This window comes from Physcomitrium patens, chromosome 2 (genome assembly GCF_059467195.1).
Source record: "Physcomitrium patens ecotype Gransden chromosome 2, ASM5946719v1, whole genome shotgun sequence".
NCBI lineage: Eukaryota > Viridiplantae > Streptophyta > Bryopsida > Funariales > Funariaceae > Physcomitrium > Physcomitrium patens.
The window spans coordinates 21,105,410-21,118,823 of NC_143411.1; the positions used below are offsets into that span (position 1 = coordinate 21,105,410).

Here is a 13,414-nt window from a genome sequence, read left to right on the forward strand (position 1 = left end):
TTGAGGTTTGGTTTTCACAAGGATTCCCACGATGAAAACGCAGATGATTCATCCCATCCACGGGTGGAAAATGCGTCCAAGAGATGAAAAGCCACGTCACGGGAGGAGGCCCGCCGGAATAGACCCCCGATGTGAAAGAGCTGGATGTCATCTACGACATCCGAATCTATCCGACCGCCATCTCCCCTCCTTTGTCGCCATTAACGGACGGAATCCTCTAATGACGGAACGAACGTGCAGACTCGACTGAAAATGAACTTCCCTGGACGGAGACTAAATTCGTTCGTCACGTTTCCGTCGACTCCGTCAGTTTCTTCCAGGGGAAGACGGAGACGAGGGCATTGCTGTAGAAGTTTATGAGCTTTTGGAGTCGATGCTGTTTTGCTGTGTGTTTTTCGAGCTCGAGGGCTAGGCGAGTGATAGCCGGCGGCCTTCGGCACAGCTTCTGGAAGGGGTTTGACCGAGGAGAAGTGGCGTCGTTGCAAGAAGCGGTCGCCGGCGCACTTTGTAGCGTAGAAAACAGTTGAGTAACGAGGGTTTTAGGCTTGGGGTTGCTGGTAGGGTTCGAGGAGGAGGAGTCGGGAGGGTGGAGGGAGGGAGGGTTCATCTGCTTCAAGATGCGAAGTCCTGGTGATTGCGAGTCCTGGAAGGAGGGAAAGCGTTATGCGGTCCTCTATTCCTCATCGCGCGTTGTATTTATTTCGTTGTAGGGTGGAGGGGGTTGGAGGGCCGTTGTTTTTTTCACTTGCTTGATTGATTGGTTGGTTGAGAAGTGGAAGCGTAGCTGTGCTTTTATTTATTTTTTGTCCAACGCTGACGAGTGTTTTACGAAAGAGGACTCTTCAGCGGGTATTCTTTGCGACAACATGGAGGGGGCCTCGATGTCGACGAATCCGCGGACGGTGGACGAAGTGTTCAAGGACTTCAAAGGGCGGCGATTGGGAATGCTGAAGGCTCTTACTGCCGGTAGGTCCACAGGGATGTTGCGTTTTTTTTCTTTCTGTAGTTGCTCTGTGAGAGGTGCAGTTATTGACCGTGTGCAAGGAGTTGGTAGTCACATTGCGCGCGTTAGTGCGCCTCTGTTTTGGTTATGCCAGAGCATTGACGCAATAGTGCACAGACGTATCCCATCTGCTTGACTTTTTCTAATGTCATGTTTGTTGGAAGAACGTCACTTTTGGCCAGTCGGACGCTGATGGCTTTTATCGCTGGATTGCTTAGCCCTTATTTACCTGGATTCCTTCTTGTTCGATATTTTATGATAAAAACTGAAATTGATTTGTCTGTATTTCTTTTCGAACGATTGTTTCGTGTTTTTCTTTCTTCTTTTTAATTTTTTTTCTTTGTGGCTGTATGTCTCATACATTGACATCTTTGGTCTGTTCTTGCTCTTGTCTTGCAGACGTGGAAGAGTTTTACCGCCAATGTGATCCAGGTGCGAAATGTGTACAAAGAGCTAGAAGTAATAAGTGCTAGTTGAACTAGATTTTTTTTAGTAGGGTACGGTATTGACACGGTGGAATTGTAATTTACGAAATCTAATGTGCAGGCGTCGTCGTCTTCACTAATTTGATTTTATATTATCGCATGCGTATGATCATGAAATAACGTTATTTAGCAACGTAACGTGTTTCTCTTAGAAACCTCTGAAAGATTGAAGACCATCGGACGAAGTTAGCCGGATTTTGAAATATATGTGTCGCATTGCCGTGGATGTGTGAGGTGGTGAATTAGTTTGTAGGTAGTGGAGATTACACAAAAATCCTATTCGTTTTCGTAGGGCAATTTTGAGGTAGTTGGTGCCATGTGTTACATCACTTAGCGCTTTGTTATGTGAGTTTTAAATGATTTTTATTTTTCCAAATTGCAGAGAAGGAGAATTTGTGCTTATATGGTTTTCCAGAAGAAGCATGGGAAGTAAATCTACCAGCTGAAGAGGTTCCTCCTGAACTTCCAGAACCTGCTCTTGGTATCAACTTTGCTAGGGACGGCATGCAGCGTAAAGATTGGTTGTCCTTGGTTGCTGTGCACAGTGATGCCTGGCTGCTCGCTGTTGCTTTTTATTATGGTGCCCGGTTTGACAAGAACGAGAGGTCAGCTATCTGTAACTGTTCGAACGCTCTTTTTCTGTCTTTACTCTACGTGAATGGTCGAAGTCAGGGTTGTTAGGAGCTTACTTAGCCCACCTATACTTTGGCTCCAATACTAATCTGAATTTACTGCATTAATTGGGTCATGGTGTTAATGTTCGCGGAGCAAGTTCATTGTTTGACCTCTTCTTTCCTCTCTGTAGAACAAGGGAATACTCCTTTTTTTGTGTTTGTGTGTGTAGGTTTTATTGCTATTTTTCTATCTAAGGAGGATATTATGGTATCTCTTACAGGAAGCGTCTCTTTAATATGATAAATGAACTCCCAACAGTATTCGACGTAGTGACAGGAAAGAAGCCTGTGAAGGACAAGCCTGCTGTTAATAATTCCTCTGGCACCAAAACCAAGTCCGCTACGAAGGTGGTGAGTGCTGAAAAAGTAAATACCCAACCATCTTCTGATGAGTGTGCGGACTTCTTGTTTCTTTTCAAAGATCCTAGAGCTTGTTGTTAGAAGGTTCAGGAGTGAGGTATGTATACAAAATCTAAGGAACAAGGAACTCGAGATTGCGCCCCTTTTGCTCTTAAGTTTAACTCAAGGACAACTCCCCTGAGCTCTAGTTCTTGCATTTGGAATGTATTTGCACTGCATCAAAATACGAGTTCCCAGTCCTCATGATCAGGCATGCTACGAGCAGACCTTTTATCATCTCTGCAAATATGTCTCACGTATTCAAGACAGCTGTGATTAGATGTTGACGATGATTGCTTTTCCTATTGTCTTCCAGGAAGTGGCTCAAGCTAAGCCTGCCAAGCCTGTTCCACCAATTCAAAAAGATGAGGAGGACGCCTTTGATGACGAGGATGAGGAGGAACATGGTGACACCTTCTGTGGAAGTTGCGGTGGGCCTTATACTGCTGATGAGTTCTGGATCGGCTGCGATATCTGTGAGAAATGGTTCCATGGCAAGTGTGTGAAAATTACACCGGCAAGAGCAGAACATATTAAGCAATACAAGTGTCCATCTTGCAGCAACAAAAGGGCCCGTACGTAATTTATCAGGCCACAGTTTCTTCCTTATGCTAGCCCCTCGAAGAAAGACCATTCAAAAAAGTCACCCTTGACTTCCTTCTAGACTGGTGTGTTTGATAGGCTCTAGTGCAAGCAGCTGGGGGGCTAGACTTGGTGCTGATGAGATGTCGTTGGTTGCATTTGGAAAGCTTGAGGATCCATCATTCTAATTGCCTAGCTTCAGCCGAGGTACCCACTTGATTGTTGATCAGGTAGTTTGCAGGATAAAGAATACAGGTACCGTGGGACTTGTGTGCATTTTTCTGCACATGTTGAGAGTTTGGCCAATGGTTAACTTATCACTACACTTCGTTGTTAAGGGTAATGTGATATTGCGTGTCATTATTTTCTGCTTTCTGGATCTGCATCTTCCACTGTGCTGAGGTTTCCTCTACAGCACCTAGGTTTTCAAATTATGGTGATATCAATTTCTAAAGATGAGATTTCATGGCTTATTGCTGGGTGGTGCTCATGCCTTAGCTTATTTTGTGTATGTTAAGATCCAGCAGTTTGTCATTCTCTGCGTGTCCTCCGGATCTACTCATGTCTTTACGTAATAACAAAGGAGGTGTTGATGTGAATGTGCAGTATCTGTTTGAGGTGGCCATGGAAGTCCCAACAAGTCTGGAGATGTAGTTGGTTTTAAGTGTTTGTGGTTTCGCAGATGCTAGAATCATTTGCACTTTTATTGTCAAATCTTGAGCGTTTTTTTTTTTTTTTTTTTTTTTTTTTTTTTTTTTTTTTTCTCTCCCTAATTTGGGTTCGGCTGTTGTGTAGAATGATACTCCATGTTTTTGGAAGCGTGTAATTTTGTGTTATGAAGTTACTGCACAGATTGTCTTTTGTTTTTTTCGACTTTTGATCTTCTGTCAGAATGTAGAACAGTTAGAGAAGTCAAACCTTTGAATTGCATTTGCCAGTGTGGCACGGATGTGATCCTGCTTAGTGAAGCAACGTGTGGTTTCCTGGAACGGCTTGATATGAAAAGGTGTACATACTTCTCTCTTCCTTCCCTCCCTTTCTCTGCCCATCTCTCATTCTCTCGGTTGATCGTCACTCTTTTCTTTAGTGTTGTGGTCTTTTGTACGGAAACAGATCAATGAATAAATGCAATCATTTATAACACTTATCATCTGTGTTTTTATATGAATTGAATAGAATTGAGTTAACCTAGCAAAGTGGATGTGGGTGTTCACTTACGAACCATGTTGGGCCTTAAAACTTCATCGACGATGTAATGGTCTCTCGTACAGGATACGTCGTTCCTTTCTGTATTGACGGATTACTGGCTGCAGGCTGTTTTCATGATTCTGTATCTGCCCAGCCTCCAGAATGTACCGTGCATGTGAAGTTTACCATTTTGCAGACGCAGCTGAAATCTTCAGCTGTAGTCGAAACAATTAAGACGTAATTATCCCACTATTGTTGTGCTTTATTACATGTTTCTGATGTCGGGTGCCATCGGCAGGAAGGCCTTCGACTTCTTCCTTAAACTCTTTCGCATCTTGGTGTTTTGAGCTCTCGAGCGGTCTGTCTGAGATTGCATCCCTGCTTTCGAGCAGTGCATGTGGATTTGGATTATTAAAAACAGCCTCAAATGCAACTAAAAATCGTCCAGGATTACTTCCACGAAATCATCCAGACCTTGAGGAATTTGGCTCGAGTGGTTTTCTGTTAATCGAAAAGAGGCTTAATCTAGTAAGTGGGCCTCCAGCTCCCAGATCTTTCTTTCTGTTCAATCTTATGTTCGCACTTTTGGAGGAGCGATCTGCCCTAATCTCTTCCAGTGCCATGTGCATCAACCATTCTTTCAGGTAAAAAAACACAAGGTTTTCGGGTGTTGCGTCGAAATTTGTGTGCAATCAGAACAGAGGAAGTAAATAATGGCCCTTCAATTAACAGTACTATCATGACTCATAGAGCTTTGAGACTCTGGATTTCAATTACTGAGAACTGGAGGGTGTTTTACAGCCGCAATTTTCCATTTTCTGGAGTCTAAAGAATTCCTTCGTAAGCTTACTGTAGCTCCAGAAGTCTCCCAGCACTGATGTATAAACCGCGCACCTCCCCTCGCCCACCTCATTCAAAATGTGAACGATCAAAGAGATTGTTCAAAAGGAGTTCCATGGAAATCTCGCATCAACAGTGTCGAGGAAATTGAGGTTATGTGTTTCAGTGCACACGTTTGTGTACTTGTCCATTACGTGTACAACTCTGGATTAAAGCAGGAGAGGGACTTGGCCTGGTTTTTCACATGGTGATTGTGGTACAAAGTGATAATCAGTTTCGTGGGTTGGATTCTGTCTCTCCCAGTCACCCATTCTGAGCCCTAATTGCAGATTTATTGTGTTACAGACTTTCTTCCTACAGACTTCCGTTCAGTCTCAGTGAGTGCCTCTTTCGCTGTCTACAAGCGGAGCAGCAACGATTAAGACCTCGCAGTGCCAACAATGGCGAACAGGGTTTCATTCTCGGGATATAGCAAAATCGCAGCGGCGAATTTATCGTCGAAAAGAGAACGTTTTAAGTTTGCAAAACGATGGAACCGTGTGAGCTCGCAAGGCTCGTATCCACAGCGAAATCTTGGAAGCTGCCTCCCGAGCTCATGACTACTAAAGAAAATTGCCAAGCCGGAGGATATAGAACGTACGAGAAACCTGGCTTAGTGCTCTGTGTGGCCTCGACGAAGTTAACTCAGTAGTTTTTGCAGAACGGAAATCAGCCACAACATATGCGACACCTTGGAGATTAAGGCTGCTCCAGAAGTCTGAAAACTCTGGCATATCAACTTGTAATAGTCCCGATGCTTTGTGATCAATTTATCGAAGGGTACAGGGTGAGGAAAACTTCATTCCATAGCATCCGAGAGATGTGGGAGTGTCAGAATGGTGCAATTGTACGATTGGTTAAAAGTTGGAAAGAGAGAGAGCAAGGCGCATTAGGGTTTCGCAATGTGGCGGAGGAGCCACACATTAAAAAAAGAAAAATTTGAAGGTGAACGAGAGAACATGGGATCCCACATGACAACAATCATTGCAGACTACTTTTTGTCAGGATCTGTGTTGTGAAACTGCTATTTATGAAGTATCTACCGAAGATAAACGATCTGTCGTTATAGCCAAAGAAGCAAATATCTTGACCTGAGAAATTTTGTGACCCTTAGACATAGTAACAGAGGCTCGGAATAGCAGAAACTCTGGCCCAGGCGAAATACAGGTGGTGGAGGAGCCACTCACTCGAATTGTTTGTCGTCGTGAACTTGAAACCTCGCATCCATCAAGGGGATCGTGACTGAACCAAATGAATGCATCGCGATAACCCTGCCAGGAAATTCGAAGAACCTCAGGAGAGACTTAAAATTGCAACGTCGCGTCATCTGATCTTCAAGCGACATGGCAGCTTAATGTAGGTACTGGTATCAACGTGAAAAGCCCCATGCAGTCATTGTTATTATTTTGCTTTTGACACTTCAACATGGGACACGCAACTCGTGTTAACGCACTGAGGACTTCTCCTCGCGATTAAGACAAAAAATAATAATAATAATAATAATAATCATAATAACTAACAACTAAAAACACTCCAATAAGGAGTTCTTCCGCATTCATGAAAGCAACAACAGCACCAACGCAACCATCCTTCTCCACAACTTTGAAAAACTCGTAACCAATGCAACCACTCAACGTCACATTTTGTGGGTGCGAACCCACGGTGCCCCAAAATTCGCTACGAGTACCCACTTCCACCATTTGTGGCACGGAAGAAAAAGCTTCCTCCCACCATCGCTCACCATGATCGGCTCTTTAACAAACATATCTTCCCTTCAGGCTGACATGGCACATTGCCTCAGCCCACATTCAAAAATCCTGCGCAAATTCAGCACGGACGAAGACGGAGAAAGCAAGCAACGCAACACAGCAACACAACGCAACGCTTGATGAGATTAATAATGCATGCAGACATTCAGAGAGAGGCACTAATAACAGGGCGACGTGGTGCCCAGACAAGCCCGTCTATCTATCTGCGATTGTGGGCGATCCACGGAGAAGCAGAAAATTTGAGCCCCCCAATTGGACCTGAGTGTGTCTGCATCTGCGCCTTTCTCCCACAACTAGTTGCGTCGCTTGCGGCGCAGCTTGCAGCACCGCCACATCCCCGAACAACAACAACCACCACAGAATCCCAGCACGCTCGTAAAACAAATTCTAACTGGAACAACCCACTCTCTCGCTGCACCCGAAACCCTAACCCTAACCCTAAAACTGTACACACATTGTAACCCTTGCCCTGCATGTTCGCTTGTTTTCTTTCTCTTTTTCTTCCTGAATTTTCTTATTAGGATTTTAAACTGTGAAAGGATGGTACGTTATCACTTTGTGTGTGTGTGTGTGTGTGTATATATGGTTTAGTTTCTAGAATCATGACCAAAAGAAGTGATAAAGTTTGATATGACGTAAGTTAAGTAAAAGTGTAAAATAATATTTAGGTTTGCAAGAGGTTCCAAATATGTATTTTTTGAATATGTTATAACAAGATCAAGTTTTTAATCTATTTTTAGATTTGGGTGTCGTGAAATGTTGGTCTGCTTGTGCATGACATACTTATTCTAATTTAATACCGCTTTTTGTACCCAATTCAGTTATTGTAGGTGCGTTTGAATCCAAGTTTAAGCAATTCCTAGTTTTTTTAAAGTAAATTCTTTCTAGCAAGAGATATGAAACACGTTTCAAATTAAAATAAATAAACTATTATCAATTCTACAAAAAATTACTGGAAAATTATCAAGATCAAAATTTGCCAAATACTATCATTCAAATTTGAAATAAAATTTTAATAGAAAACACAAAGAGTACAAATCAAATATAAATATATATGAAAAAAAATGAAAATTTCCAGATTAAAAGAAGGGATATATTTAATTTTCAAAACAATCCCAATGTTATTTTTTAACTATTGTTAGATTTTGGTTGTCATGTTTTTATTTGCAGACTGGTTTTCTAAAGTTTTTAGAATTTAAAATGTTGCCTGAGTCGAAGGTGAGCAAACTGTTGTTTTCGGGAATTGCAACCAAATAGTCGAGTGATTATAGCTTTACTATACAATGTCTGATTTTGTAATCACAATCCAAAACTTTTTTTTGAGTTGCAGTCATCTTTGGTTGTAGTTTATAAAATTACATGCACAAAAACTAATGGTTTGCATTCTGTAAAACTGTGCTAAATGGTCTTTGCACTGCAGATGTGTATTTATAAAGCATCCAGTGTATACAAATATTCTTAAAATAATAAAATAAAATAAATAAAATCACTGCAACCTCAAAAATTATTTTTATAAAAAATCAACTGGGTGAAATCCTCAAACAGTAACAAAGCATCAATGTATCACTATTTTTGTTAGTCTATCCAAATATTTAAACTACTAAAAAATGATAAATTTATAAGCAAGCAATATTTTACCAACGTATACTGAAACTACATCCTGCACTATGTAATTTGTATTCAAATGTTGAAAATAACAGCAATTCTGAAATGATTGAAGATATGATAATACAAATAAATTAAGTGAAATCTAAGACTATAGTGGTAATTATAGAAAACCATGGAACCACTATTTTAATTACCTCTTTTTCTATATAATAATTTCAATGGTTTTTCTGACATAATATCATTGTGTTTATAATCATGTCTTTCACATTTTATTTGGTTTTTGTTTAAACTTTTCAATTACTGATTTCGTATAAATTTAAAATACAACTAGGAATCTTTATTGGAATAAAAACAAACTAAAAAAATATGTTGACCTTAACAATACTCTATATATATGTGGAGGTTGAAAAATCAAACAGTTCCTTTTATTTAAAAATAGATTTCATGGTTCAGTGCCAGAATGCATTGAACAAGTTGAGATGTTTTCATGATACAAGTTGATCAATAATAATAGTAATAATAATAATAATAATAATTTGCATTGTCTTGTTTATGATGATATTGTCTACAACGATTCATTCAAACCATTGTATATAATCAACAACTTCCAAGGATAGACAGCATTAGTTCTCTACAAAAACCCATTTTAAATGGTTCCAGCTTCAAAAGTAAAACAATATATGAAAACTTTAAAATTTAGAAAACTAAATTGTGGGTTCTGTACATATGTAATAATACATAAAATGTAATATTCAAATTCGAGATGATGACTTTACTGCACACAGAAAGTAAAATGAAATTAAAAAAAAAAAAAAAAAAAAAAGAAAAAACAAGCAAAGAAAGTTATAATCAACAAACGAAATGGTGAACTGGAAAGACTAGGATTCTAGATTCAAAGAGATCCTTCCCACCCCAGAATTCTACTATAAATCAAAAAACAAACTTAAATTAGGATGTTTAGGTTTTTGTTTTTGTTTTATGGGAATCAGAATCCAATGAACGACGCAGTGAAAGAGTCAATGAATTGTGGATTTGCTGATTTCACTCCACATTTGATCCAACAACCGAGGCGAGAAGGACAAAAACTCTCATTCCATGAAGTCATGATCAGAAAGTCTCACTCTTTAAAACTGCTCTTAATTTAGATACATTAAGTCTTAATCGTAAAGCCTTCATTTCCTATCTAAAAATCTTTTCGATCCTTTTGTGGGTCCCAATTTTCAATTTTGTAATCTGGTCATGAAATTCTGCTGTTTCATACTTTTCTCGAAGGTGTCAATTTGAAGCCTTGAGTTCTAATGGAATACTTTATCTAGTTATTTATTTATTTACATATCTATTCATTTATATGTCAATTGTTCACTTTTTGTCATTTATCCACTTTGGAAATCCACTCCACCTTGTGCGCCTTGTTATCCTTTTTCATTCAACAACAAAGCCCCTCGAATTTCGAGTTAAATGATACCCAAATTGACATTTTCAAAAAATAATAATATTTTTTCTGGAATTTTTTGAAGAGATTAATGCAAGATAGAAAGATGGAGCATCTTCGAGATTGAAATCCATTGCACCAATCAGCAATGCATTATAGAGTGGGGTATGGCCTTGAGCTGTAAAGAACCATATTAATGGCTTTCTAGCTTTAATTCAATTGTATGAAATGAAGGCATCACCCAACAAATGATGCTATAGTTGGCAAACAATGGTGGGGGGAGGGACCCAATACTTTAAATAAAAATTTGAATAAAATAATGTATCATTGATGCAATTGCTTAAGTGAAACACACACACATTCATATCTATATATATATATATATATCTATCTTACTATTCTCAACATCGTTGCCATTTATCACAATGGCCCCATATAATAGGGTCTCTCTCCTTCTTCTAACCAATGGATCACACGTGGAAAGATATTATAGTGGATATTTTTTAAATTAAATAAGTGGATTGATTAGTCCATTAATTGGATGTGTGCATGATAAATAAGATGGTTTAGAAGGCAAGAGGTTGGAATGTAATTATCTGCGAGAGTATCACAAATAAAACCATTTACTTAAATAAAAAGATGTTGAAGAATTAATAATTTAAGATATATGTATGGATGAACATCATAATGTTGTTGCAAATGTCTGAATTGAGTGGTGAGAGTAACATTCAAAGTCATGAAACTTCCATTTGATCCATGAAACTTGATTTTAAAGGACTTCATTAAAGTATATATTCACATTTCTACAAATGATTGTTGCATTATTAATTGTATTCTTAAAGAATATGTTCAATATTCAAAACTGTTCAATATCATTCAATATTGTAATACATCATAAACATTTGACATATTTTTCTTTTCAACCTTACTACCCACAATTATGCCAAAATTTGTGCAATTGACAAAATTAATGTATTTGGGATTTCAAAATTGGCTATTAGATCTGGTGGTTGACTTGTGATTTTTAAAAGTATATATATATATATATATATATTTTTTTTTTGCAATGTACAATTCCATTCTACAAATTTCTATTTGAATTAATATATACCTTATAATCTATAGAGTAACAACATTAAAATCCAAACACATATTTACATGATTTATTTTTATCTTATACACGTGCAACTACACAGAATAGTTTAAGGAAAAAAATTAAAATAAAAAACTATTTTAACATGTGAAAACTCATTTGTTCCATGAACATGTTCTATGTGTAGTTTATTGTCTTGTATATCAAAATATAAATATAAAGAAAGGTTAAAATCAGCTCTAAACTCAATACCCAGCCTTATAATAGGAAAATTATCTGGTGTGAGATATTCAAACTATGTCTATGGTTTTTTTTCCAGAATATTATCTCTTATTGTTTCTTATTATGGTATAAAATATCAATCATTAAATGCAATGTATATCTTTAGACCAATTTGAATAATTTACACATGGAATTTTTTTACTTAGACAAATTTTTATTACTATTAATATTGTTACGATTGTCCCTTTTCTTGTGCAATATTAAAAATATACAATTCTATGAAACAGTTGGAATTTTGTGATACTCATTTAGAACAAAGCTATACCAAATAATGTAAAGACTAATTCCATCCACATATTGAAATTTAATTATGTATGCTTTAGAAGATAATGAAGTATTTTTAAAATAAAGAACTCTTTCAAAAGACTATTTTGATGTCATGCCCCTCAGAAACACTGGCCTTAAAAAAAACAAAGGCAAAACATCCACTACAGTTTATTTAATAAATTTATAGTTTATCAAAGCTTTTGTGTGCTTCTGTATATCAGAGAAGATCAGCGATCACTAACACTAGCCATGGAACACATCTATCAACATATCAAACATGTTAAGGCACCTAAAAAAACAACTCATTATCTTTGATTAAAATGCAACAAAACATAGAATGATAATAAAACCCAAAAGTTGTTTTTAATTTTTTTACAGTGAAGCCCAAAATAACACACTAACTTTGTCCTTGAAGATCAATGTACACACCAATCTTTGTAACTTTAAAAAAACATTCACAAATGAATATTTTACTTACTAACATTTCCAATCCTCAGTCTTCAAATGGTTTTGTTTCAGCCCGCATCCTCAGAATTGGTCCTCAGAAAACAACAAGAATCCTTATCCACGAAAGAAATATATATATCATAATATTTGTATGAAAACAAGCTTTTGGATTATTTGTGTTGCACAAGGCCTCTGGTATGGCAGCTAGAGAAGCATCCAGAGGACTGAAGCTATTCATACAAAATCCATCCGTCATGCTGTTTGTTTGTTTGTTTGTTTGTTAGTTTGCTTGTTTGTTTGCCGATTTCTTTTCCAGATCCACTGATCGATCGCTTGCTCAGCAGTGCCGAAATCCATTCATCATCGCCATGAACTTCCAATCTCTCGTTTCAAAATCCAAACCCTGTTTCTGACGGAGTCAAAACCAGCACCGAGTCCAAGGCCGTGAACTAGAAAGCACAGCAAAAGTATTGCTGGTTACATTTTTTTATTCTTCTTCTTCATTGTCTCCATCTTCCTCGAGGAGTTCGGTGCCTGCATGATTGCCGGGACAATCTCGGAAAGCAGGTGGGATAGCTTTAAATGTGGCACAATGTCTGCACTCAATTGGCATGTGACGGTGGCCGCTGGACTCCTCTCTTGTGGCTTTACCCGAGGTCGCGTTCTCCGCCCATTTACCCACAAGCTCTCGTCGGTCTGGACAATCGCAGGAAAACTCAGTCAGAGTGTCGTGCAGGTTTCACCTTTTCGGAAACTGTCGAGGTGTCTGTAGACATCGTATGTTTGTATAGAGATTCGTGCCGTGCTCAATAAATACCGAGTATGCTAATTTTGTTTTTGCCAACCAAGCCTTCAAGATTCCATGCCCCCTTCGATGTTTTGTCGCTCACTGGGCACCCTCTCAAGGAACTAAGTAGCCTTGACGTTGTGAATGTCAGGGTTGTGTTTGGACTTTGGTTTTTGTTTTAGTGCAAACGAAGGAGATTCGGTTGCGAGTGGGTTGGTGACGTGATTATTCATTTCGTATGCAGATTGTTGGTGGCTCTGTGATGGGTCTAGATTCTTGTTGTGCTGAAATTGGGAGCATAGATCATCAAGGTCGGCTATGTTTTCCGCATTTGGGCGTGGGTGAGTAGGAAAAAAGTCCATCGATGCTGCAAAAATGAATTAATGGCGCTTTACTTGAGTGAAAAAAAAAAAAAAAAAAAAAAAAAAAAAAATGCCAAACAGGCTGAGAAATTCTCACGCTGGTCACCATGGTTAGCACCACGGGAAGTATTGCAACCAATGCACCAACAAAGAAAAC

The 13,414-nt window shown here is 38.4% G+C and overlaps 2 protein-coding genes across 6 annotated transcripts; both read left to right on the forward strand.

Annotated features, from left to right (window-relative positions):
• Nucleotides 1-340: 340 nt before the first annotated feature.
• Nucleotides 341-3,503, forward strand: LOC112278757 (PHD finger protein ALFIN-LIKE 3). 2 transcript variants are annotated; one of them, XM_024512480.3, is made up of 5 exons: nucleotides 341-966; nucleotides 1,403-1,435; nucleotides 1,871-2,093; nucleotides 2,384-2,513; nucleotides 2,878-3,503. In XM_024512480.3, the coding sequence occupies exons 1-5, from the start codon at nucleotides 867-869 to the stop codon at nucleotides 3,142-3,144; spliced, it is 753 nt and encodes a 250-aa protein (XP_024368248.1). In that variant the 5' UTR covers nucleotides 341-866; the 3' UTR covers nucleotides 3,145-3,503. The 2 variants fall into 2 exon arrangements, with proteins under 2 accessions (XP_024368248.1, XP_024368246.1); XM_024512478.3 differs by having other exon boundaries at nucleotides 342-966; nucleotides 2,384-2,528.
• Nucleotides 3,343-7,010, forward strand: LOC141044770 (uncharacterized). 4 transcript variants are annotated; one of them, XR_012216463.2, is made up of 6 exons: nucleotides 3,343-3,482; nucleotides 3,750-4,395; nucleotides 4,634-4,859; nucleotides 4,976-5,037; nucleotides 5,133-5,323; nucleotides 5,517-7,010. XR_012216463.2 is itself a non-coding variant. In XM_073530274.2 (5 exons), the coding sequence occupies exons 2-5, from the start codon at nucleotides 4,367-4,369 to the stop codon at nucleotides 5,641-5,643; spliced, it is 444 nt and encodes a 147-aa protein (XP_073386375.1). In that variant the 5' UTR covers nucleotides 3,343-3,482; nucleotides 3,750-4,366; the 3' UTR covers nucleotides 5,644-7,010. The 4 variants fall into 4 exon arrangements, 2 of the variants coding, with proteins under 2 accessions (XP_073386375.1, XP_073386374.1); XR_012216460.2 differs by lacking the exon at nucleotides 4,976-5,037 and having other exon boundaries at nucleotides 4,634-4,975; XM_073530274.2 differs by lacking the exon at nucleotides 5,133-5,323.
• The last annotated feature ends 6,404 nt before the right edge of the window (nucleotides 7,011-13,414 follow it).